A 22,995-nucleotide genomic window follows, 5' to 3' on the forward strand; every position below is an offset into this window, starting at 1 on the left:
GCGCGACGCTGCGTGGGGGTGTTCGCCTGATGTCATTTGGCAGAAAGGGAGGCTGAGCTAACGGTGGGCACACGGGTGGAAAGCATAACAATAACGTTACCATCTTACCACCAAGATTGGGACCTACCACGGCTCTTTTTGGATGTAATACGCAGCGTTTGAAAAACAAAAACGACTCCAGTCTATTGAGAGTGTCCCGAAGATTAAGAAGTAGAAGAAGAAGAGGTGAAGCTGGCTAACGGACTGGAAGTACCAGATGCTTTTCCAGCGGAAAGGAAGAACGGGCTGGAATAAGCAGGACACGGTGATGGGCTCCCGTTTTCCGGACGGCTAACGTTATACCTCCGTTACAAACACGGATACAGCGAAGTGACGGAGAACTTGCACTGCTTCTCCTTTATTCTCCGTCGGTGTGACATTGTGTTTATAATGCCAGCGCAGTCACGGTGTCGGCCGTCGAGCAGGCTCTGGGCCGCAGCTCGGCACACCGAGCCCGAATCTGGGCAATAGCTAGCTAGCTCCCTGCTAGCCGCAGCTGTACCCGATGCTGCTCCTGCGGCTGCTGCTGCTGCTAAACGGATCTGATAGAAGACACAAGCGGCGTTGAGTGAGCTTTTGTTGTACAGTGCTGGATTTAACAACGGGCATCTGAGATGTGATGCCTTTGTGCCTCGTATTGGAGCCTTTTTCTAGCTGGAGGCTCTCCCTAACGTCGCTGCAACATGCACATCAGAACCACGACCTCCTGTTAAAGGGGGCGAGGTTAGACTGAAAGCAGCCCACCCTGTGTCTCAACACTCGGGGTCACATTTTTGGACAACAACCGCCACATTTTCTCCGCGTCATTGGCCGCATCATCCACAGGTCGATATGGATAAACTCACGATCATTTCGGGGTGCCTGTTTCTGGCAGCAGATATCTTTGCAATAGCCAGCATTGCAAACCCAGATTGGATCAACACTGGTGAATCGGCAGGTAAATGAAGCAGGCCCCGGTTACTATTATGTTTCTTGTGATTTATCTTTTAGCAGGAGTTTTAATTATTGTTTTGCCATTATCCCACACATCGCGGGAGCATTTGCCAGATCGGATAATCTCAACAACAAATATCTGTCCCATTGTGCCTAGGATTTCATGTGCAGCCATCAAGATCTTTGTCCTCCACAGCTGTGGGTTTGTGCGCATTTATGGTTCTTCTTATTGTCCCTCAGACCAAAATATCAAGACCATGTGCATCACAAATGTACAAAAACAATAACTTATTGATCAGCAGCATTTAGCTCTGCTGCTTGTAGCCAGGGCTGCAACTATTGATTGTTTTCATGACTGTTGATCACTGATCGGTAGACAAATGTCAGAAAACAGTTGTGCAAGCTGATGTCTTGAAAGCATATGCTTGGTCTGATCATCAACAGTACAAAAAAAACTAAATTAGACTGAGTTTACAGCAATATTTAAAAGAGAAAGGGAACACATGCTTAAATGTTGAAGCTCAAACCTATTATACTATTATAAATAAATAATATTTGGCTTTTTTTATGCCTGCTAATAAAGTTGAAACCTTCGATCAATTTGATTGCCAACAACTTTGCAATTTAATATATAATTTAATTTTATCAAGCCAACATGCCAAATAAAAATATTGGCCAATAATAGCTGCTCAGAGGTCAGGATTTGCCACTCATTGTAATTTATAAATGTGTTTTAGACTACATCAACACATTAACCATGCATGGATATCAATGGCTAGTTGTATCCGTATTTCTTTCAACCGATTAATCGATTATGAAGCTTATCAATTGAGCACTAAAGGTAATTGTGCTCCTGTATTTCTCCGGTGACTTTTTAGAGTGACCTACACGTGATCAGTGCACTCAGCCATCCTTTGAGGAACATAAAAGCAGGTGCTTATTTGTGGCGTCCTTGCTGATTTGGGACTGACGCACACGTGTGCTGCTAGCCCTCTGCTTTATTTGTGTCCGTCTGTGGCGAAAACACATCCAGGCTATTGATAGACAGCTGCTCCTCTTTGTTCCCTCTGCACGATGACAGCTTAGTAACTGGGTCAGGGACGGTCCATCGTCCACCAATACACACCCAGGCTGTATTAGCACAGCAGAATGAGCAATCTCTACAAAAATGAATAGTAGGATACAGATGAAATGAGGGCACAATCTACAATGTAGGTTTTGACTGTATCTGAGAGGAAGTAGCTGTGTTGTTGTTGGCCCAGTTTGTGGTAACTTCCCACCAAGTTCCTCGGTTTCTGTACCTGCCTTCTGTACAGAAAGTGTCACCTCCTCCTGTGATATTTAACCTGCATTGTTGTGCTGCTTGATTGTGGGTGTTGCTATTGTGTGGGTGTCCTACAGCCACCTCGCGGCCACTGTTCTCACTTCCCCCTCACGACTTCCACTGCTCTCTTTGATGATTGTGATGCGACACATATTGTATGTGACAGAGCCTTTCATACATGATCTCCCCCACTCATGTTTCCTTCAAATTTTGAGAAAATAACAGCCACTACTTTGGAATATATCAAATAAACTGACTATTTATTTTGTTTTGTTTTTTTAATCTTGTAAATATTCTGTTGTGTTCTTTGACGAGAGGGAGTTAGTTTGCTTGCAAAGTTCATTTTCACCTGGACGGTAGGTTACAGCTTCGGTCTGTCTATAATAGCATGAGTGACAAGGTACGGTAGTTATATAAAACCTTTATAGATTGTTTAGTCAATGGAAAAATAGTCACATATTTATTTTATACAGCTGAACATAAGCTAGACATTCAGCATTATGTGCACCTTAAAGCCACTACGAGTAACATTTAAAGGTGCTGTAAGCGGAATGGTTCTTTTAGCTAACTTCCTGTCAGTTACTGCAGTTAGCAGTCCCCTCGCTCGTCCCTACGTCACCACATTAATGCACTGTGGTCTTCAAGCAGCGAGTTATCTAGCATCATCTCAGATCCATATGTGTGATAAAACATGATAAAAATCATCAAAACAGACATTGGGAAGGATTTTTACCTGCTCTGCCATTGTAGGCGCATAAACATTCACCCATCTGTTGCTCTGGCGTGCACCGGCAGTGAGACCATGAGTGAGACGGGTCTCGGTTTGTACCGCTCTCTCTTGTGATTGGATAAACATTTTGGGATCATCCAAGAAGTTTATTTGCCGATTACATGCAGAGCAGCTGACTGAGAGATCGGCTTTATGAAACACGCACATTATGTAAGTGATCACTGTATGATGAATAAAGAGCGATTTAACACTTATATTAACATAAATAAACCGCTTACTTCACCTTTTTAAATATCTTTTAAACAGCCTCATGTTTCCTCTGATAATCATAAATGACCTTTAACAGCAAACGAGACCATCAGTGCAAAGAAAGACGTTTTTATATAGTTTTTATTACTGCATTTGGTCTGGTCTTGGTCTGTTTGCATCGCTTTACGTTGGGGTCACAAGATCTGCCTTACCATATCACAATGTTTGCCAAACTTCCTGAATGTGGAATTCTTAATTTCCCATTTCTTAGTTTCAGCTTGTGGCCTTTGCTCCCCTTTGTTGGTGCATGTTTTATTTACTCTGTCTTCTGTTCATTTGAAGACTTGCCTGTCAAATATCTGATTATAAGGTATCCGTTAGAGCCCTTCATGCTGCTTAATGAGATTGAACCTAATAAGACGCTGCATTTCTTACAGTGTTTTGACTTATTATGGAGTTACGTTAGAGTGAACTATTTCTCATGGGCTGTTTGCGTTGTTTAATCTAGCCCATTCCACGGACTAGTGAATGTTATCGTGTAATGTGATGCTGTGTTTGAAGTCATTATGGAACAGGAGCCCTTGATGCCTCTCTCTTTATTGTATTATCTCCCATCAGCTGACCTCTGCTTTGCAGCTTTGTGCTTGTCTTAGAGGGGCTCAGTCAGTGCTGGACAACCTGCCTCTGTAGGACCTCAGCATGTAGTCTTTGTACTCAGTGCGCTAGGGAGCAGGCCGCTCCCTAAGGGCAATAAGCATCAATATAAACCCACTTTGCTCATTGATTGTGTGGCTTTTCGCTCCTGTTTCAGTCAAGTATTTTCATCAAAGGCTTTTCTGTGAACTACTCAAGAATACATACACAAACTGAGCAATGTGCACAACATCATCTAGCCCTGATACTCGCTGTTTCTCGTACCGCTCCGCACTGATAATGGAAAAAAAACCTCGAAGACTATAGAAGTAGCATTGCTGTAACTCGATACTAAAGACCCAATGTGGATACATGACATCCTCACTTCAGTCAGTGCGATATCCTCGGGGAACAACAGCTGTAGTGGATTTCCTGTGCTGAGCGTCAAGACAAAGCCATTGTTGCTGCAGTGTCAGGCACACAAACTGGGACTCTGTGACTGTTCTCCCTCAAATTCTATTACCACAATGGAAGGCCTGAGTAATCTCTGAAACACTGTATTCAAACTAACACACACTGAGAAAATGCTTTAGCGCACACACTGGCTTTTCATCACGCTGCTACTTTCAATACCAGTTTTGGACACAGGTGTTTTAACATGACCTTGCGCCATGTTGTTGCTTAATCTTTAAATGCATTCAGCCCCTTTATCATCTTGGTTTTTATTACACCTAATGGAGATATTCAGTGCCAGTTTTGTTTGTGTCCCAAAACTGTAATCAAAGACACTCTTCTTGCTAGTTGTAGCTGCAAGGTTATAACTTGAATCTGTGTCCAGACAAGATAAAATGGCTGATTTGATTTTCAAGAGGAGAATGAATGAATGCATTTAGGAAACAAACAAAAAAACACAAAATGCTTGAAAAAGACTAAAGTACAACATATTTTTGAATTGCACGATCACCGCTGCTCAGAAACTGAACTCCGACTCTAAATAGATGAGATGGGAGAATATTGAATTGTGTTATTTCTGGTTTCCCTTTTCAAAGCACAAAGAGCGCATAGTGTAATTGATCCAAAGTAACTGAACCCAGGTCCAGCCAATACTACCCAGCTGCAGAGGCATCAGCTTGGACCTACAGCCTGGTCCAACAAACAGAAGAGGCAGCACAGGTTCAAAGCTCCAGACCTAAACAAGACCATGGTTGGCACTCACTCCCCGCAGGTGGCCCAAGTGTTTTACATTCAAGAGATATAAGACATGTATTTGTCATATGCACAACAATTAGAGCAGCAGTCATAATAACACAGTGCAGATGAAAGGGTAGAGATAAGGTGCATACATTGCTGCAGCTATTGTTTCATTGTCTGCAGTTGGAGGCATCAGCTTCCTGTCTACTTGCTTATTTTTGCAATAGGAGCTGCAGGCTATCATGTGAAGAAATAGCTTATCAATGACTGAAAAGCTCCCTCTTATGTTTCATTTTCAGCCAGCCAAATAGGAACAAGCATAATCGCAATTGATATTTAATGCCACTCATTTCCAACCAGTTTAGAAATACTGTATACTGCTGTGTTTGTCCACAAGGAATTAAGAATAAAATACAAATATGATAATTTCATTTTCATTGGGAGTAGAGATGAAGGACACCTTTCTGGACCATAATTCAACCAAATGAGAAGGGAAGCTGACACTGACAGGGAACGGGATTCAGTTCTACTTGTCACAGAAATGTGTCTGTAAAAGGTCAAGTAAGATATCCTTTCAATTTAGAAAATCATGTGCACCTTGCTTGGTCAGCAGCCCATAGAGGGGCAGAACCTGGGTTTTGCTGTGTTCAACTTCGGACATATATTGTAGTTTGGCCTTATATTAGCTATGAACATTTGTGTTATGTTTTTGAGGAAGTATTACATTTGTTTAGCGTGAGTTACATTTTTTGATTTGATTGAAGAAGATGAACCATAAACCAATGACGGTAATGAAAGATTAATTCCCACTTAGGGTCTTCCACCGTGTCTTGTATGCCAGTTTGCCCCGCACACAGCGGCTGTGCTCCAGTGGCCCTGCAGTGTAAGTGGGCGCTGTGAAAGCCTCCGGGCAGCGGTAGTAGACGGCGTGGTTGGCTGCGTTAGCTTTGCATATTATACTTGCCGCCCACCTCAGTCCAGAAGCCTGTTTGACTCATCCCTCCAGAGCCTTCAGACCTCCGCTTCACTAATGACAACATCTTAACCCTGGAGATGAGCAGACAGCGAGCTCATTTCCTCTCATTTGGTCTGAGACATGGTGGTGAGAGGAGTGTTTTGATCATAGTGAGTGCAAAGCTGGCTGGGCATAGCTGTGAGAAGCACCTCAAAATGGAGAATTTGGCCCTTTTTTCTCCCCATCACCTTAAAGTACATTGTCACTCTGCCAGTTCGCTGTTCGTCTGTGAGCCCTCTCAAGTCAATATATTTTTTTTTAGCCACAGCTGAACCGAGACATTACATCCTTTTCCAGTGCTAAATCGGGGACAGTTTTGTTGATCGGAAGGCCAACGTGACCTTACCTTTGTAGCACATAATAGTTGTCAAAGAAGCTCCCCTCACACCCACTGCAACCCCTGTAACAGGGTGAAATCGAGGCACCGCTAGTTTGCTTGTACTCTTCAGCATTTTCCCTAAATTAAAGAAATAGCTTGACTTTTCTGAATTAGGTTTGTTGCTGTCAGACAGAGTATAGTTACCTCAGAATATTGATAGCACTCGTCTCTTGTCCTTCAAGTGTGAATGTCAAACCACAGCTGGTTAGTTAAGCTTGGTCAATACAGAGACACTTGAAATAAAGAGAAATGGCCAGCCTGACTCTTTCTGAAAGCCAGAATCTGTCTACCACCACCTCTTAAGCTCACTATTTAACATGTTATATCTTTAAATATTCATAATATAGTTCATAAATACAAAAATCAGGTTTTTATGGTTGATTATTTCTTGTTTGGGATAAAGTTGCAACCAGTGCAGACCTTCAGGACGTTTCTGGTCCCAGTTTATAAGTAGTGCTGCTGATAGCCAACCCCCCCCCCCCCTCCCCCCCACCCCCCCAACCAGTAAAACAGTGTTGTGGTTTTTGGTGCTTGCTGGCAGATTTTGTTAGCTTTGGGAATGGGCCAAGAAAGCTGTTTCCCCCCTTTCATATTCAATCTTTAAGCTAAGCTAAGCTAACCGGCTTCTGGCTGTACCTTTTTTGTAAAGAGCAGACAGATATATGAGTGTTATTGAAATTTCCATCTAACTGTCGGCCAGAAAACACATTAACCTACTTCCCTTAATGTCAAACTAGTATTCGTTTTCTAAGCTGAGGTGGAATCTCCCACACTAGAGTGAAAACAATGCATAATGAACACTACATTGTTGTCTGACTATCGCACATACTAGAACTAAAACTGCTTGTTGCGTTGTTTACCTGTGTCCGTGTGCCATAGCGTGCCTGGCTGCTGTAGGGCAGGAATCCCACTGGAGAGCCAGTGAAACAGCAGGACACCGGAGGATGGAAGGGGGGGAAATGGTCATAAACTGGTGCCATTAGCGGCAGCATTCTTTCTTTTTTCCTCGTGTTCATTTCACAGCACCAGTCCCCACTTTCGTTACCTCGCTCACCTTCCATTATGTCACTTAACTCAAGGTTGCTCTATAGTGGGCCCACTTCAGGAATAGGCCGTTGAATAAGACTGTGAGCTATATTCAGGTGCCATTTCTGTCCTGAGTCATGATGACCTCCATTTGTTTTTCTCATGTCAGGGTAATTGCATAAGTGTGCTGCTCAGCTAGATTTGCCACAGCAATTAAGCAGACATTACAGTGAAAGTAAGTTGTTCCTTCTCTGGAATGAGATATGTGGTCCTTAATGACTTACAGAGCTTTAGTGTGTGTGTGTTTGTGTGCTTGTGTGCGTGCGTGCGAGTGTGTGTGTGTGTGTGTGTGTGTGGTAAAAGGCAGGTTTTTGTGCGTGTAACAGTAACTTCTGCAGCTCCACATTTAGCTCACCCTAACATGTACAGACTCCCTAGCCGTTTCTTTTGAACCACCGGCATTGTTTGTGTGGGTTGTTAACTGTAAAGAGCAGTGTGATCACTGGGTGTTCTAAAGGGGACAGGATTTTTCTCTGGATAACCTGCAGAGTCCAACACCACGCCTCCGCAGTTTTTTTTCTTACACAGGCTTTGCTTTTCTGTTTGGACTCAAGTACCTCCGACTCAATAGGTGTGTTAGCGTCATCATTTATTCATTCGTTGGACACAGGTTGTAGCCAGACGGAGTTATGAAATATATATATGGATTCACGTGCTAGACAGAGCAAGTAACACGCTTAACTTTTCTGAAATTCCAGCTTGCATACTTGTCTCATGCACAGTGCACACACGTCCGCCCACCTGCAGAGCCACTGTAGAAAACCTGGCGCCCACACAGCACAGAGAATGGGTCATATTGTGGTCAGTGGAAGGAGCGTAAACCACCCAATTAGACGTGGTGAGTGACTGTATAGCCTTAACCGAATGAGCATGGTTTTACATATATGGATACACGTTATTTTCGGCGCAACATCTTGAGTTTTTGACTTTCTAGTATCGCTACGGAGCAGTGGATCAGACGAGGTTGAAGGTATACAGTATATATATATATATACAGTCATCCCAATGGTTTCATACCCTGATCAGCGGGTGGTATTGACAAGATGTTCTGCTAGAAAGTAGAGTCAACTTTTTAAGTAAACGTTTGTTTTGTTGATTACCAGTTGCAGTGCTTTCCTGGATGATGTTGCATTATTATTATTTATACCAACCCAGCTTCCTTTATTGGAGGTGGGCTGCATTTTTCACAAACTCTCTTAATATTCAAAGTGTTAAAGCCTGGGGGTTCATCTGGCCATCCCAAAAAAGACCACCACACACCGTCCATATTGTACGTGTACTAAAGCCCCCTCACACCGACACCCGATCTTATCTTTCAAATGAACACCTCACATCCCGTTTGTAGTCCGCTTCTTTTTTTTTTGCCCGAGACCTGTGATCAGCAGAGGCCAGAGAGAGTGACGCAAAGCTGTTCTGCTTACTCGGGTAGAAATTCCCCTTGAGGATGATCTCTAATTAAATGGAATCCCTCCAGAGTGACACCATGGTGCATGGTCCTGCTCTGAGTATACTGGCCTTCACACCCAGGCTCCAGCAGGGTTAGTGACTCGGAGTGATCATCAATAGACACATTTGACTTCCTCTGTAACCATTGACGGATACATAACACGTTCATTTGTGCGAGGTGTGATGTGCATGCTTTTACGTTCAGCGATTCTAACTTTAGTAAAAGTAAAGGCATGGCAACGCAAGTTTATTTATATAACACAATTCAGGCACAATTCAGGCCACTCAAAGTGCTTCACACGGTTCCGAAATACATGAAGATTAAAATACATCAAGCATAGAATACATTAAAAAAGTGTGAGGAAAAGAAAGGTATCTTATTGGAAAATGACTTAAAAGGTAATGTCACCCATAAGAAAATCCCTTGAGTAAAAGTCTTAAAGTAACTTAGATCAAATCTACTTGAGTATTAAAATGTACTTAAGTATCAGAAGTAAAAGTACAAATAAACAAAAAAAAAACAGGATTTTTTTCCCCTTCAATTTAAATCTAATTGAAATCACTTTTAATTTAAACTTTTAATGTTGTTTCTCCCTCCCTCTGTAATTCCCCCCCACTACTCTTCTCCTTTCCTCCCTCTCCTTACTCCCTCGCTCTGTTCTCCTGTTACTCCCTTCATCTCTCTCTCTCCTCCCCCCACCCATCTACTCCCTCGTATTCATCTTCCTCCGAGCTAGTTGCAGACATAGTAGATGCGTCAGTACCAGCTAAACAGACACCATCCTCAATGTGTCTGTTTAGCTCCATAGACATATTGCTCTGTTTTCTTGTTGGATACACCTCAACGTGTTCTGACTAGAGTGTCAGTTGTTTGACGTGAATCCCTTCAGTCCAGATACAATACAATGAGACATTAGTTAATCCAATGTTTGACTCTGTACTTGCAGTGTCCTATGTAAATGTAATGGAGTGAAACTATGTATTTTTTCTTTAAAATGTAGTGAATTAAAAGTTGCAATACATATAAAAAACTCAAGTTAAGTATACATACTCAAAAAATATGCTTAATTGCAGTAACAAATGTCTTGTACTTACTGTAAGTACTCTTCCACACTGCATGTCGGGTATGGAAGGCCAGGACTTGTATTTCCAAATATATTGAGCCAGGAACAGCTGCTGGAAATGTGTCTATCGTTGCAACTTCTTCATAGAGTCATACCTGCGTGGCATAGATTCAGTAATTGGCAGGATTAATTTAGACCTCAGCCCCCTCTCCTTGGGCGTGAAAAGCTCAAGAAGTAATGTTGTGCCACTCACTGGCATAATTGGGTCCACCGGTGTGCCGAGAGCCACTCCTCTCCAGCACTGAATTGGTCACAAATTAAAATAGCTTCTCTCCGACATCAGCCGAGCTCCTTCCCTTTGGTCTTCCTCTCCCCCTCGGGCCTTTATCGTCGATTGCTACACCAATTTGTCAACGGTTTTTGTTCTTCTCCAGTACCCAGAGCCTTATTATTTTTTTTGCTCTTATAGTTGTTTTATTTTTATCCAGCCTTTTGGCATACTGTCACCCGTCAAAAGATATAGCTTTTGAAATTGGGATCACTACTCAAACGTTGGGTGTTTGACAGCTTCTCCATATTTAAAGGTTTGCCCTATATAGCATAGGAACAGTATACTTGGAAGTGCTTTATTAGATATTACCCCTTTGAGATGTACCGTGTTGTCAATTTTCTCAATGATGATATTACAATGAAAGGAAAACCAGACAAAGCATGTGTAGAGAGCTGTCTTTTAGGTTTCAATTTCCAAGATGATTGAGAACATTTTAGAATTATTATCCTGAGTGCACAATGTGCACTTTCTGACGCTCCAGTTTTCTGGTTATGTGCATTTTACTAGCCTGTGTGTTTTATTACATTTGTATCCACAGTATGATTCCCTACCGCTGAACATTGGCTACAAGGTTGTGAAAAATCAAAGTAATCATTTTCGCTGTTCAGCCACTACATCTGCATATGCTCCAAAATCCCATTACAGCTAATAAAACGTATATAAACAGCTAAAAACCAAAAAACATGTTACATCTGTGAGATCATTTATGAACGCCCGACAGTTTATGCAGTAGGGGAGCTAATTTATCAAATATAATTTATATTTGAGCCTAAGTAAGTATACATTCTATGGCCACTCTGCTACAACACAAAACGGTCTTTGGTGCAATAAAGGTCTGGGGGTCACTTTGTTGCTCATCTTGTTACCCGAATATTCAGTGTGTTTTTTTTTTGTGTGTGTGTTTGACCATTGATACTCAGCCTCTGCCTTTGCAGGTGCCCTCACAGTTGGTCTAGTCAGACAGTGTCAGACTATCCACGGACGGGACCGGACCTGTATCCCACCGCGGCTGCCCCCCGAGTGGGTCACCACGCTCTTCTTCATCATCATGGGCATCATCTCCCTCACGGTCACCTGTGGCCTGCTGGTGGCCTCGCACTGGCGCCGAGAAGCCACCAAATACGCCCGCTGGATCGCCTTCACTGGCAGTAAGTCATCCACACACACAAGGACTTTCACACTCAACACTTTTTTTTTAAATTTAGTCAGCACTTTTCCCCCCTGGCGCTTTCTCACCGTCGTCTTCTCTTGTCTCACTGCATCTGTCATGACACAACCTTTACAATATCACCCTCAGACACTCTGTCTTTATGAACATAGTCTCCCTGGACATGATAAAAGGAGAAGACATGAGCTTTTTAGTCCCATTATTGTTTTTATGTTTGTTATTTATATAAGAGAGTGAGAGTGACGTGAACACCTGCATGTGTGTGCTTTGTTGTGTTTGCACATTTATGAGTGTTGTTTTTAAATGTGCAATGTGTAATATCTGAATATTCAATAGTGGCATCAAGTGGTGAAAGTTCTAGATTGCAACGCTCCCTTGGTGTCCCCTCCCTTTGCTCGATGACAACTCCTGCTCCCTGCCTGAAGCTGATGTATTGAGTAGTGCAGCTCCTCTGGTCCCCTAGTGACTGGCTTATATGCAACAATGTTCCTCTAGTGCTTTCTCTCCCTCTCTGTCTTATACATCGCCACTCTTTTTTCCCTCTTGTATACATCCACTTACAGCACTAGATAATATTTCTGCATCCATCTCCAGCACTGTGGCTGGGCTGTTGTCATAAAGTGTGTGGGAGGGCGTAGTTGGATTGGTCGGTTTGTTGAGCAGATGCAGCCGTTTAAGATTAAGTTTAAGATTTCCTTTATTGCCATTTCACTACTGTACTTGCATACAAAGCCACTGTGAAGCCCTGCTGCTCTGTATTATTGTTTGAAAGCTGGGTTCATTCATCTGGACACTGTGCCAGCAAAGAACCCAGTGCTTTGTAGATTCATAATTTGGTTTCGTAGCTCTCTCTTAATCACATGCAAATACCTGGATAAATCATGACGAAGCCCTCCACTAAGTGTTTTTCGGTTCGGTAAGCACAACTCTGTGTCACAAGCTACAGTGGAAGGAAGGCATGGAGTCTTTGTTTAACAAGCACACTCAATGGAAAGTAAGGTGGTTGCCGAGGCAACAGTGAGGCGAGCGGTTGTCTCCTTGTTACCCCCACCCTCGCTAAGCTTCTGTTGGCCATGTTAGCTGAGAGGTAGCCCATATTATCAGAAGGGATTGTTTTCCCTTCTTAAACAGGTTCATTGCATGGTAAGGATTATCAGTTTAAATGAGGTATTAATGATATACGGTGATATACTGAAGGTATGAACAGGAGGTAGGTTAGCTTGTAAGAGAAAGGTAAGAGATCATAAATCACCACTTTGTCAGTTTTAGGACCTCCATTAGCTGGCCGAGGGTCTTCCATCCTCTTTTATCTCAAGAGCATGTTTAAGATGTAGGACAGGAGCCAAAAAAAAAATTTTCCATCCGTTGTTGACCTTTAGCTGTAATGGCCGACACTTCACTGCCAACGGACGAGCTGGATAGAGGGTGAGAGGTTAAGTGGGGAAATGGTGTGAGAGGGCTCAAGAAGAGTTGCGTTAAGAAAGAGCTGAGTGAATAATCATGTTTATGGAGGCCAAGAGCAGAGAGTGTAAGTGAGTGAGGGACGGGTGCCAATGTAAAGCACAAATGCAAAGGCACACAGGCAGAATGCAGTGAAGCTGGTGGTCAGGAGGCGGGGGAGGTTCATTTGGGGCGAACAGGTGATGAAGGTTGAGAAGGTGGGCAGTGTGTAACTGGCTCCAGGCCAGCGCCACCTGAATGGACGGCTTTGTATGACCAGCACAGACCAGCGTCTGTGTCTCTACACACACACACACACACACACACACACACACACACACACACACACACACACACACACACACACACACACACACACACACACACACACACACACACACACACACACACACACACACACAGACACAGACACAAAGATACACACACACACACACACACACACACACACACACACACACACAGTGTTTCCCCTAGGTATGACACCCATTTATGGGGCTGGAGCTTATGAACATATAACAAACTATACATAAACAGAAAATGTGGTTATAAATAGAAATAAAACAGAAAAGTCTGTTTGCAGCATGTGTTTAATTTCCCCCTCAACACTAGGTATTTATTACAGCGCTGAATACATGTATGGTGGCAGTCCAGTAACTGAGGTCCTTTTTATACAAGGCTTTGTTTATAGAGTAACTTGACACTTTCTAGACCTAATAAATGACACATATTGCCACTGTAGTACACGGTTGCTTGATCCTGGGCCTACTTTCTTGTGTTGGAGAATTCCTTGACCTTTCCCCTAAAAGAAATAGAGATATCCACCAAAAGCCATTTCATTTGCCACAGCATGTGCTGCTGCCCCCTAGCGGTGTATGCTAGGGGGCATTTGAAAAACAATCCATTGTCCTTCTAGTTTTCAGATGAATGTCTATGCAGGAAGCTGCTGTTTGAGCAGCAGCAGGTGAGTAAGGCTCAGTAAAGCACTTTAAGAGGACCAGTGGACCATGATGTGCACTTTAATTAACTGGCCGCTCGCAGGAATAACGCTGAGCCACGTACTTCTGGCTCCACTTTAGCTTTCCTTTCACTGAGCCCTTTTGCAATGGCTCCCCTCTGGTAGATAAACACAAGGCCGGTGCAATGAGCAGGCTAAATGACTGACATCAATATACGCTCCTCTCTCTCTCTCTAGTGTGCCTTGTGATGCAGCTTTACCAGACATTCTTCCCATTCGCTCGCTGGCCGACTGGAGAACGTTTCATGGTTTCATTTGAATATTGTTGCAAATAAATGAGCACAAATGACATGGTTATTGCATCAATGTGCATTCAAAAAAATGATTAAGCGCTTTGATTTATGAACTTTTGAAATAGCTGGAGTAGAAATAAGCAAATATTCAGTGACTGAAGATCTAATCCATATCGACCACTGTTAAGTAAATTATTAGGCAACACAATTTGTTTTAATACCTACATCCAGATTGCTGCACTGCTGCAGTCTCCTCCTGCTGCATTACACGACAAGGCTATTCAAAGAATTATCAGTGATATTTCTGAGACAGGAGAAAAATCATCCCTCAGGAAATGAATAGCTCGGCAAGATGGATTTGAATTTAGGCGAAAGCTAAAAATGGCTTCAATGCGCGGCTTGTCACCGAGCGGATTACACAAAAGATTCAACCTTGGTTAAAAGCTGTCATACCTCGTTGGAGTACATGTAATTCTATTTTAGACTTTATGCATCACTCACACACTAATATATAACTCCAACCATGCTGATCGACAAGCACTGTAGAAGTAATGCTGTTCCATCTGACGGTGCTAGTCTTTCGTTACTCTTGTTGCATTAAAGGAAATGAAGTTATTCCATGAATCCTGCACGGCCATTGATCCGTGATTCACAAAGCCACACAGTTTTCCTTCTTGCCTGTCGAACGTCACTGTGTGTTACATAAGCTGGACCAAAGTCCTCAGTAATAATAATAACCTCTTTCAAATGAAGGAGAGGCAAAGAGAGCCGTCCTAATTAGTGAACACTTTGTTATCCTATCACCGATGTCAACTTCCTAAACAGTGTGATAGGACTTCGTGACTTCACCTCGGACCTCTGCTCTGAAGCTGTTAGTATACGGACACATGCTGAGCAGGCTTTGTTTTGTCTTTTAAAAGAAGGGTACTTTTCTTTTAGTTGTTCTCATCTACATGCACACTTGTTATACATCTGGTGAAAAGGCTAACTCCACTAATCTTTACACACCTTATCTTGTTAACAGGTCCTGGAGAGGACTGGTGCCAATGTTCATTTTATATGAATATATATTGTTTTTAGAAATCAGGTCCAAGAAGCTGTTTGTAACCCGGTAATTAGAATCAGGCAAAAAGGATGTTGTTGTTTTTCGTGTGTGTGATTTTTAGATGAAAGTTGCTTTTCTCTTCTCAATCAAAAACCAGTTCAAACAAACACAGCCCAGATGCACAACAGCTTTGTAACAATGTGCCTTGTCTCACGACCACACCATTCTGTCGTTAAATGATGTGTCTTTATATAACATCTAGTACCACAGCCTCAACATGCGTGTGGCTCTGTCGTCGTTGTCTTTTCTTAAATGTAGGAAAATCTATTTCAGGATTGGACTTTGTTGCAGTGTATAATCCCAGCTGGATGTGGCCTTTTTTAGAAAGCTTGAAATCTGATTATTGATTTACACCTATAAACACATAGAGACATTTTAAACTGCGTTACTCAGCCCAAGGTGGTATAAAGACCTTATTTATGATCCATGGAGAAACGTTTACTGAAACTAATGCTGCATTCAAGTACTGTTGTAAATGTGTTGAGCTGGAGCGGGATGGCATTTGGTGATGGTATGTTTCTTACCCACAAATAGTTGCCTTAAGGCAAACAAAAAACTGTGGAATGCAAAGTTGGAATTGTTAAAGAGAGTTTTCTTTCATACTTGTGTGTGTAGAGAAAGGTGTTTCTTGAAATTATGTTATAGGAAAAAAGCAGAAATATAGGTATGACATTAAATAATAGCGGTAATGATCTTATAAGATAGGAGCCATATGACACACTGGCTTATTGCCCAACTACTTACAGATTCATAGACATTCTATATATTGCAGTGTAAACTAAACCAACATGTTCTCTGTGTCTCCTTCCCTTCCAGTGATCCTGTTCTGCATGGCGGCGCTCATCTTCCCCATAGGCTTCTATATCAACGAGGTGGGGGGCCAGCCGTACAAGCTGCCTAACAACACGGTGGTGGGCTCCTCCTACGTGCTCTTTGTCCTCTCCATCTTCTTCACCATAGTGGGACTTCTGTTTGCAGGCAAAGTTTGCCTCCCGGGCTGAGGACGTGACCGCTGCCCGCCTCTGGACTGACGCAAGAGGCTCTGCAAATATGATGGGATTTACAAAACAAAAAAAACACACACAATGACTGAAAATCAAAAACAACAAACTCTGGGCCAGAAGCCTGAAACAGGGACGTCTTTGATTATGTGTCAAGGGACCGCAGCACCACGGAGTACCTAACAAACAAACTAAATGAATGAACACGGATAAAGGAACCAGGGCAGGGGACATGGGCACTAAGGGGTCGGAGGAGTGGGAGAGAGGGCAGCCGATGCCGCCGCTGCACCCTGCCACTGTTGATTTAAAACACGGCCGTCTCTCTGTTGTTGTTCCGTTGGAAGAGGGTGCTTAATGTGCCGCTGTCATGGCAACTACGGCCAGAAGGCAGGCGCACATATCTGGAGGACCACTACAGCCACTCCTCAAATTGACCCCCGCTCGCCCTCGGCACACATCCGCGCCGTCACCACCGCTCCTGTTGCTATTTTTGGCTTCTCTTTGCTATTTCAGTCCTGTGTTGTTTTTCTGTTGTTGTATATTTTGTGTTCTTTTTTTATTTTCATTTTCTCCCCCCCCCCCCCCTCACGCCTTTTCCACTGAAGTAGCTTAAGTGTAATTGAGGTTCACTGGAACTGAATCCTTTAAATGGGGACTCTGGGGTGTGAAAGTAGGGAGGGGGTGTCTGTCAGCCAGCTTGGTGTTTGGAGCAGGGTTTATTCTGGCCTGTCATGTCATTGCGAGGCTGGGGAGAGCAGCTGTGAGCCCAGCTGTCTGAGTGAGCTGACAGGCTGCTGTGGACTGGAGGACCGGTGCAGGTGTCTTTCTCATCTTTCTCTCCAACCAGCTGCATCTCAGGAGCAGGTAGCAGCCAAGGTTGACCTCCCCAGGCAGCAGTAAAGAAGGTCAGGTACCATAAAGGAGAATGCCACTCAATGGAAGACCTTACATTATGTTATTTATATCCATAGACCGTAGCGTGTGTGTGGACAGCTACTTTGCAAAGCTATACCCATTAGTATACACAGACACACTGAATCACATCCATTGCCAATAACTAAAAGACTGTGAATTGAGAGAATACTCATCTGAACATAAACACACCATTTTCTATTTGTAGTAATACTTAGTTACAGCACAGTACAGCCACAAGCACAGTGGCCTTTTCATGGTATTATTCAAAAGTGTACATCACTGCAGTGTTGCAATTATTGCTAATAATGGCTGACAGTATTGACTTTTATAAATAGGGAGCTGAAGTTACATAAGGTGTGACATACAATAACAACGTGAACGCTGAAAATTGGTGGTATTCTCCTTTAATGTTAGTGGGATAGAAGAAAAAAGCGAGTCGGGAGTGTTTCTTTTTGTCTTGTTTTTGTTACAGTGAAGGGGACTGCAGGTCCAGTCCATGCATGGGGCTGTGCCTCAGTATGCTGCCCTAGAGGCCCGTGAATGATACACACACACACCCACACACAGGCACACACACACACACACACACACACACACACACACACACACACACACACACGCGCGTACATACACTCTGTACTCTGTAAATCCATATATTTGGGCTACTAACTAAGTTATTTGTATGGCCTAGTCTTGGCCTCCAAGTTCCTGGAGAACAATTTGCTAATTCTGTCACAAAACCCAACTCTCTTCCAGTACACCTTGCTTTATTCAGCTCACTAGATGTTGTGGGGTATTGTGGAACTACAGTTGGAGGCAGTGAGTCATTTGTTATTCTTTTTTTATTTTTTATATTTGTTGACACAAATATGCCAAATTAGCTGTTAGAAGCTCTTCTTTGCAGTGTGCCCATGCACAGACAGCAGCTGATTTACTTTGATAGTGAATACAACTTAAAAACATGATTGATTCTTCTCAGTCAAGTTCTGGAGTTGACAAGAGTTGTTCTGGGCAGATTTATGGATGATTATCCCCCTATAAAAACTTCTAACAGTGATTTCAAACTTTTAGTCTATACAAACAAACCAAATTCTGTGTTTCATCCAACCTTATTTTTCCCAAAAATTCTCCTCCTCCATATTTAAAAATGAGAGTTATCCATAAATATTAAGAAGACCATTTACATGAACAGCCATTCCTCTACTAAATTGTTCTCTATTGTCACAAAAGCAGCTTCTAACTAGTGTATTAACCATTCAGTATCCTGTAAAGGACAAAGCTTAACAGGAAACAATCCCACTGATACTCAGGTCTCTCCTGAAAAGTAGGCGTGTGTGTGTGTGTGTGTGTGTGTGTGTGTGTGTGTGTGTGTGTGTGTGTGTGTGTGTGTGTGTGTGTGTGTGTGTGTGTGTGTGTGTGTGTGTGTGTGTGTGTGTGTGTGTGTGTGTGTGTGTGTGTGTGTGTGTGTGTGTGTGTGTGTGTGTGTGTGTGTGTGTGTGTGTGTGTGTGTGTGTGTGTGTGTGTGTGTTGGATCACTCACGGAACTCAGCCGCTAAGTCTTAGAGTTTTTTTGTTTTGTATTACTATTTCACCCGCTCAGCTTTTCTTACTCTCGGTCTGATGATGTATACTGCTCGCTATACACTCTCCAGTGCCCTGTCTTGGTTGGTTGAGTATTTGTGCCATGACCTGTTCTTTGTTTTAATAATGTACAGACACAAAATGGCAGGATTTCTGTATTAGGAAGCACTGTGCGTTCAACAGTATAGGTAACAGACATAGAAGCACCACAAATGTATAAAAAGAAAAATTGAACTTCTTACCTCATTGTTTTTTTTTTGTTTTTTTTTCTGCTATTATTTTCTAATGGTGGCAAATGTGTGCCCCCTAATTTGTCTCTTGCCTTGATCGTATGTCTTCACATAAAGCCTATATGATCATAGGAAATTATTTATCACTGAATAAAACGAGAGAAAATGGGTGTGTGACTCTGACCGACTGTATGAATTATTGTGCTTGTTTAAGGGGATGTGAAGTATGAATCCTAAACAGTGGGCGATGATACAACACATTCATATGAAGGAACAGAGAGAAACCAACTGTGATTCAATGGCAGCCATGAGATGTATTTACAAACTGGTGTCACTCCCCCCGCCCCCCAGACACTGGCATAGGAGCTCAAGAAGCGCAAAATATCTCAGTTGATTGAATCACTGAAGGCTATTCTTAAATAATCCGCCAACAGTGTAATTACTCAGAATTCCTCATGGGGGCAACAGAAGCACTATAGCTTCAAATAACTTTCCTATCAGTCCCCCTGAAATCTGTTTGTAGAAATGCTACGCTGAGGGCTAAGCAGTCATTTTTTTTGTCTTTTTCATTTGCAAAGCGAGCATTGTTCCTTTTTTAAACGATAACTATAAAAAAAAAAACGTAAGCTTGGTGTACAAACCCCTGATAACGTGCATCACCCCTTTTTATAGTTTTGAGGTTTTACCACTCCTGACCTGGGAAAGATAAGTTGGCTTGAATCGTTAGTTTGTTTATATTTTCTGCAGCATTAGCGCATGAGTTCATGGGTTCTCTCAGGGAAGATGTACACACTGGAATAACAACCTCCATTCGTATGCTAACACATGGAACTACAGCAGGTACAAACACAGCACTGTTCAAACTCAGGCTCCCATGACAAAAAAAGATTCTAGGTCTAGCATAAATAGGTTTTTTTTATATTCATGGTCGGTAGCATATATTTGAATGTATTTGTCATTTTCAAAGAGGGCGCTGCTCCTCTCAGGACTGTGCTTTCATTAGCCTCAGTGCCCTGCAGTGGGGACTTGAGCTGGAGCAGTGTTTCCATGCAGGCTTTCAGAAGGTCACTGTATTTTGACTCAGCACATCGTTTTGGACAGACCAGCACTCTGCTCACTGAGGGCTTTAGTTTAACTACAGAACAAACGGTAACCCTTTATAAGAAGGGTACATTAATACTGTTAGTTAATGCTTAATTGAGGCTAAATAAGCATTTACTAAGCATTACCTAATTGTTAATAAATGCTTAGTGAATGCTTTAATAAACATAAACTAACTAATGCTTTAGTTTATGAATCATTAACACACCGTTAATAACAGCATTAACACTTACTTGATGCTTTATAGGTGTTAAATATGCATTAACTTACTATAAATAGCATTAACTAAAAGTGAGTTAATGTACCCTTAATGTAAAGTGTTACCGAACAAACATACATTACATGAAGTCTCCTAGTCAGTAGGACCGCCCTTTAGTTGGGCCTGCATTGCATTGTTCTACCACGAACAAAGTAATAATGCTGTGAAGCTCACTTTACTGCTAATCAAGCTGATTGGTTTTATGGAAATGTCAAAGAGATCGACTTTAACAACCGAATGAGCCACACTTATTACCACAGCCTTTATGCTGCAACAAAACAGCTGCCATTTATTAGTGCAGTGTTTCCTAACCTGGAGGTACAAGGTACACAGCTGGGGTTTTAGCTAATATCAGTATGCTATCATGCTCATGGTGACAATGCCAACATGATGTTAAGCAGGTGGAATGTTTCCCAGTTTCACCTCAAAATGTATTTGTGACAGCTCCTGGCGCCTCTTGATTGGAAGGTTGCCAGGAGCTAATTGTTAATTGCGTACACCCCTGCTGGCTGATCTCTGCAGCTATATAAGCTGGAGCTATCAGCCACATGTCTCTCCCCCCTGGCCTGCTGGTTGGTTTGGTTTGGTTAGCTTAGTTTAGTTTAGCTTTGCTTTGATTTGGATTTGCTTAGTTAGTTTTGCTTTACACATACACTACATTCTTCACCCACACAGACACCGCACCCATTACTGATTACTGATATTCATGCACCATTTAGTAGTTTACTTTATACTTTGTTTTAATAAAGTATTATTTGGTTAAACTAATTATCTTGTGTGGTTTCCTCCTTGTCCTTCCCTGGAGCCGGGGTGTGACATGGGGGCTCGTCAAATAAGTAGTTGAACAGTTTGGAGGAATATCACATAGGACAGGTTAGTAGTTGGTTTGGGAGCAGGTTCTTTTCATAGTGGGTAGTCGGCTGAGGCTAGGCTAACAGAGTTGATTGTCTGGGGAGCACATGTCTGGATTTGAACTTTCCCTGTTAGGCTTCAGTTGCGTTGCCCCTTTGGGTTGCGTGAATTTTTTTTCTTTTGTTGTTTTTCCCTTTTGGTAGTGCTGTGGGGCGTGGTTAGTGTCAATTGTTCAATGTCAATTGTCTCGGGGGCACATCCGAAGGATCTTGGGGGTTGTCTGCTTGCAGGTCGCCTTTCAAACCGGCTGGTTTACAGTGCATAAATACCCACCGCAAGCTGCATGAACACTAGGGTCAAGATTATTCAGGTTTGGATAGGCAGTTAGGGGGGAAGTTCTAATTCTATTTGCATCCCAGTGATCAAAGCTGTTTTGGCATGGCTTCTTTAGTAGAAGCGTTTATTCAGTCTCCTTCTGAAACCTTGCTGGACAGCTGTACAAAGGACCAACTGTTGAAAATTGCTGATCATTTCAAAGTTGAAATTGCAGCTACACGTCTGAAGGACACAATCAAACGTATCCTGAAGGCGACTTTGATGGAAGAAGGGGTTTTGGCTTCTGATGAAGGTAAGGGTTTACCAAGTACGGTGGTTTCACCAGGGGGGAGTCTCACCTTTGATCAACAAAAGGAACTGATGTTAATACAAATGGAACATGACAAAATAAGGGTAGATAAAGAATTGGCCCTTGAACGTGTAAAAATAGATAAAGAATTGGCCCTTGAACGTGCAAAAATAGATAAAGAATTGGCCCTTGACCGTACAAAAATGGATAAAGAGTTGGCGCTTGAAGCAATGAAACAAAAAACAGAGCAGGCAAAACTGGACATTGAACAATACAAACTAGATCTAGTTAGAGAAGGTAAGATGGCAGGAACTGATATAACTAGGTCTGCTGGTTCATCTAGAGTGGATTGTACTAAGAATCTGAGATTGCTGCCTAAATTTGATGAGGAAGACCCAGATACGTTCTTTTCCTTGTTTGAGCGTCTCGCTGATTCACAGGAGTGGCCTGATAGTGAACGTACGTTGTTACTACAATGCGTGTTTAGAGGTAAAGCCCAAAAGGCATATGCAGCTTTAACAGCAGAACAGTGCAAAGAGTATAAACTGGTCAAAGACGCCGTTTTGAAAGCTTATGAATTAGTTCCTGAAGCTTACAGGCAGCTCTTCAGAAATTGGAAAAAAGGGGAAAAGCAAACGCATGTGGATTTTGAAAGGGAGCTGGATATACATTTTGATCGGTGGTGTTCTGCGTCCAGTGTTGTTTCCTTTGAAGAACTGCGTAACCTTGTTGTGCTGGAACAATTTGAGCAGTCGTTGCCTAACTACATATCTACTTATATCAATGAGAGAAAAGTTAGAACTCCAAAAGAAGCCGCTGTACTTGCGGACGAATATAGTTTAACACACAAGCGTATCTTTGGGGAGCAAAGTCAACAACGGTTTAGACTCAAAGACAGCGGGGAGAAAGGTGAATCAGATTTCAACCGGGGTTCTTCGAAGGGAGAGCTAGGCACGGTTGGGAGCAACGAACCTAATACAGCTTGTAATTATTGTCAGCGACAGGGGCACTGGAAGAAGGAGTGCCCTT

At 42.5% G+C, this 22,995-nt stretch overlaps 1 protein-coding gene across 1 annotated transcript; it reads left to right on the forward strand.

The window, feature by feature from the left end:
- The first annotated feature begins 69 nt into the window (after nucleotides 1-69).
- Nucleotides 70-19,234, forward strand: mosmoa (modulator of smoothened a). Its single transcript, XM_080044673.1, has 3 exons — nucleotides 70-976; nucleotides 11,356-11,568; nucleotides 16,219-19,234. Exons 1-3 carry the CDS (start codon nucleotides 871-873, stop codon nucleotides 16,401-16,403), a joined length of 504 nt encoding a protein of 167 aa, XP_079900799.1. The 5' UTR covers nucleotides 70-870; the 3' UTR covers nucleotides 16,404-19,234.
- Nucleotides 19,235-22,995: the final 3,761 nt, after the last annotated feature.

Source organism: Ammodytes marinus, assembly GCF_949987685.1.
Source record: "Ammodytes marinus genome assembly, chromosome: 16".
Lineage (NCBI taxonomy): Eukaryota > Metazoa > Chordata > Actinopteri > Uranoscopiformes > Ammodytidae > Ammodytes > Ammodytes marinus.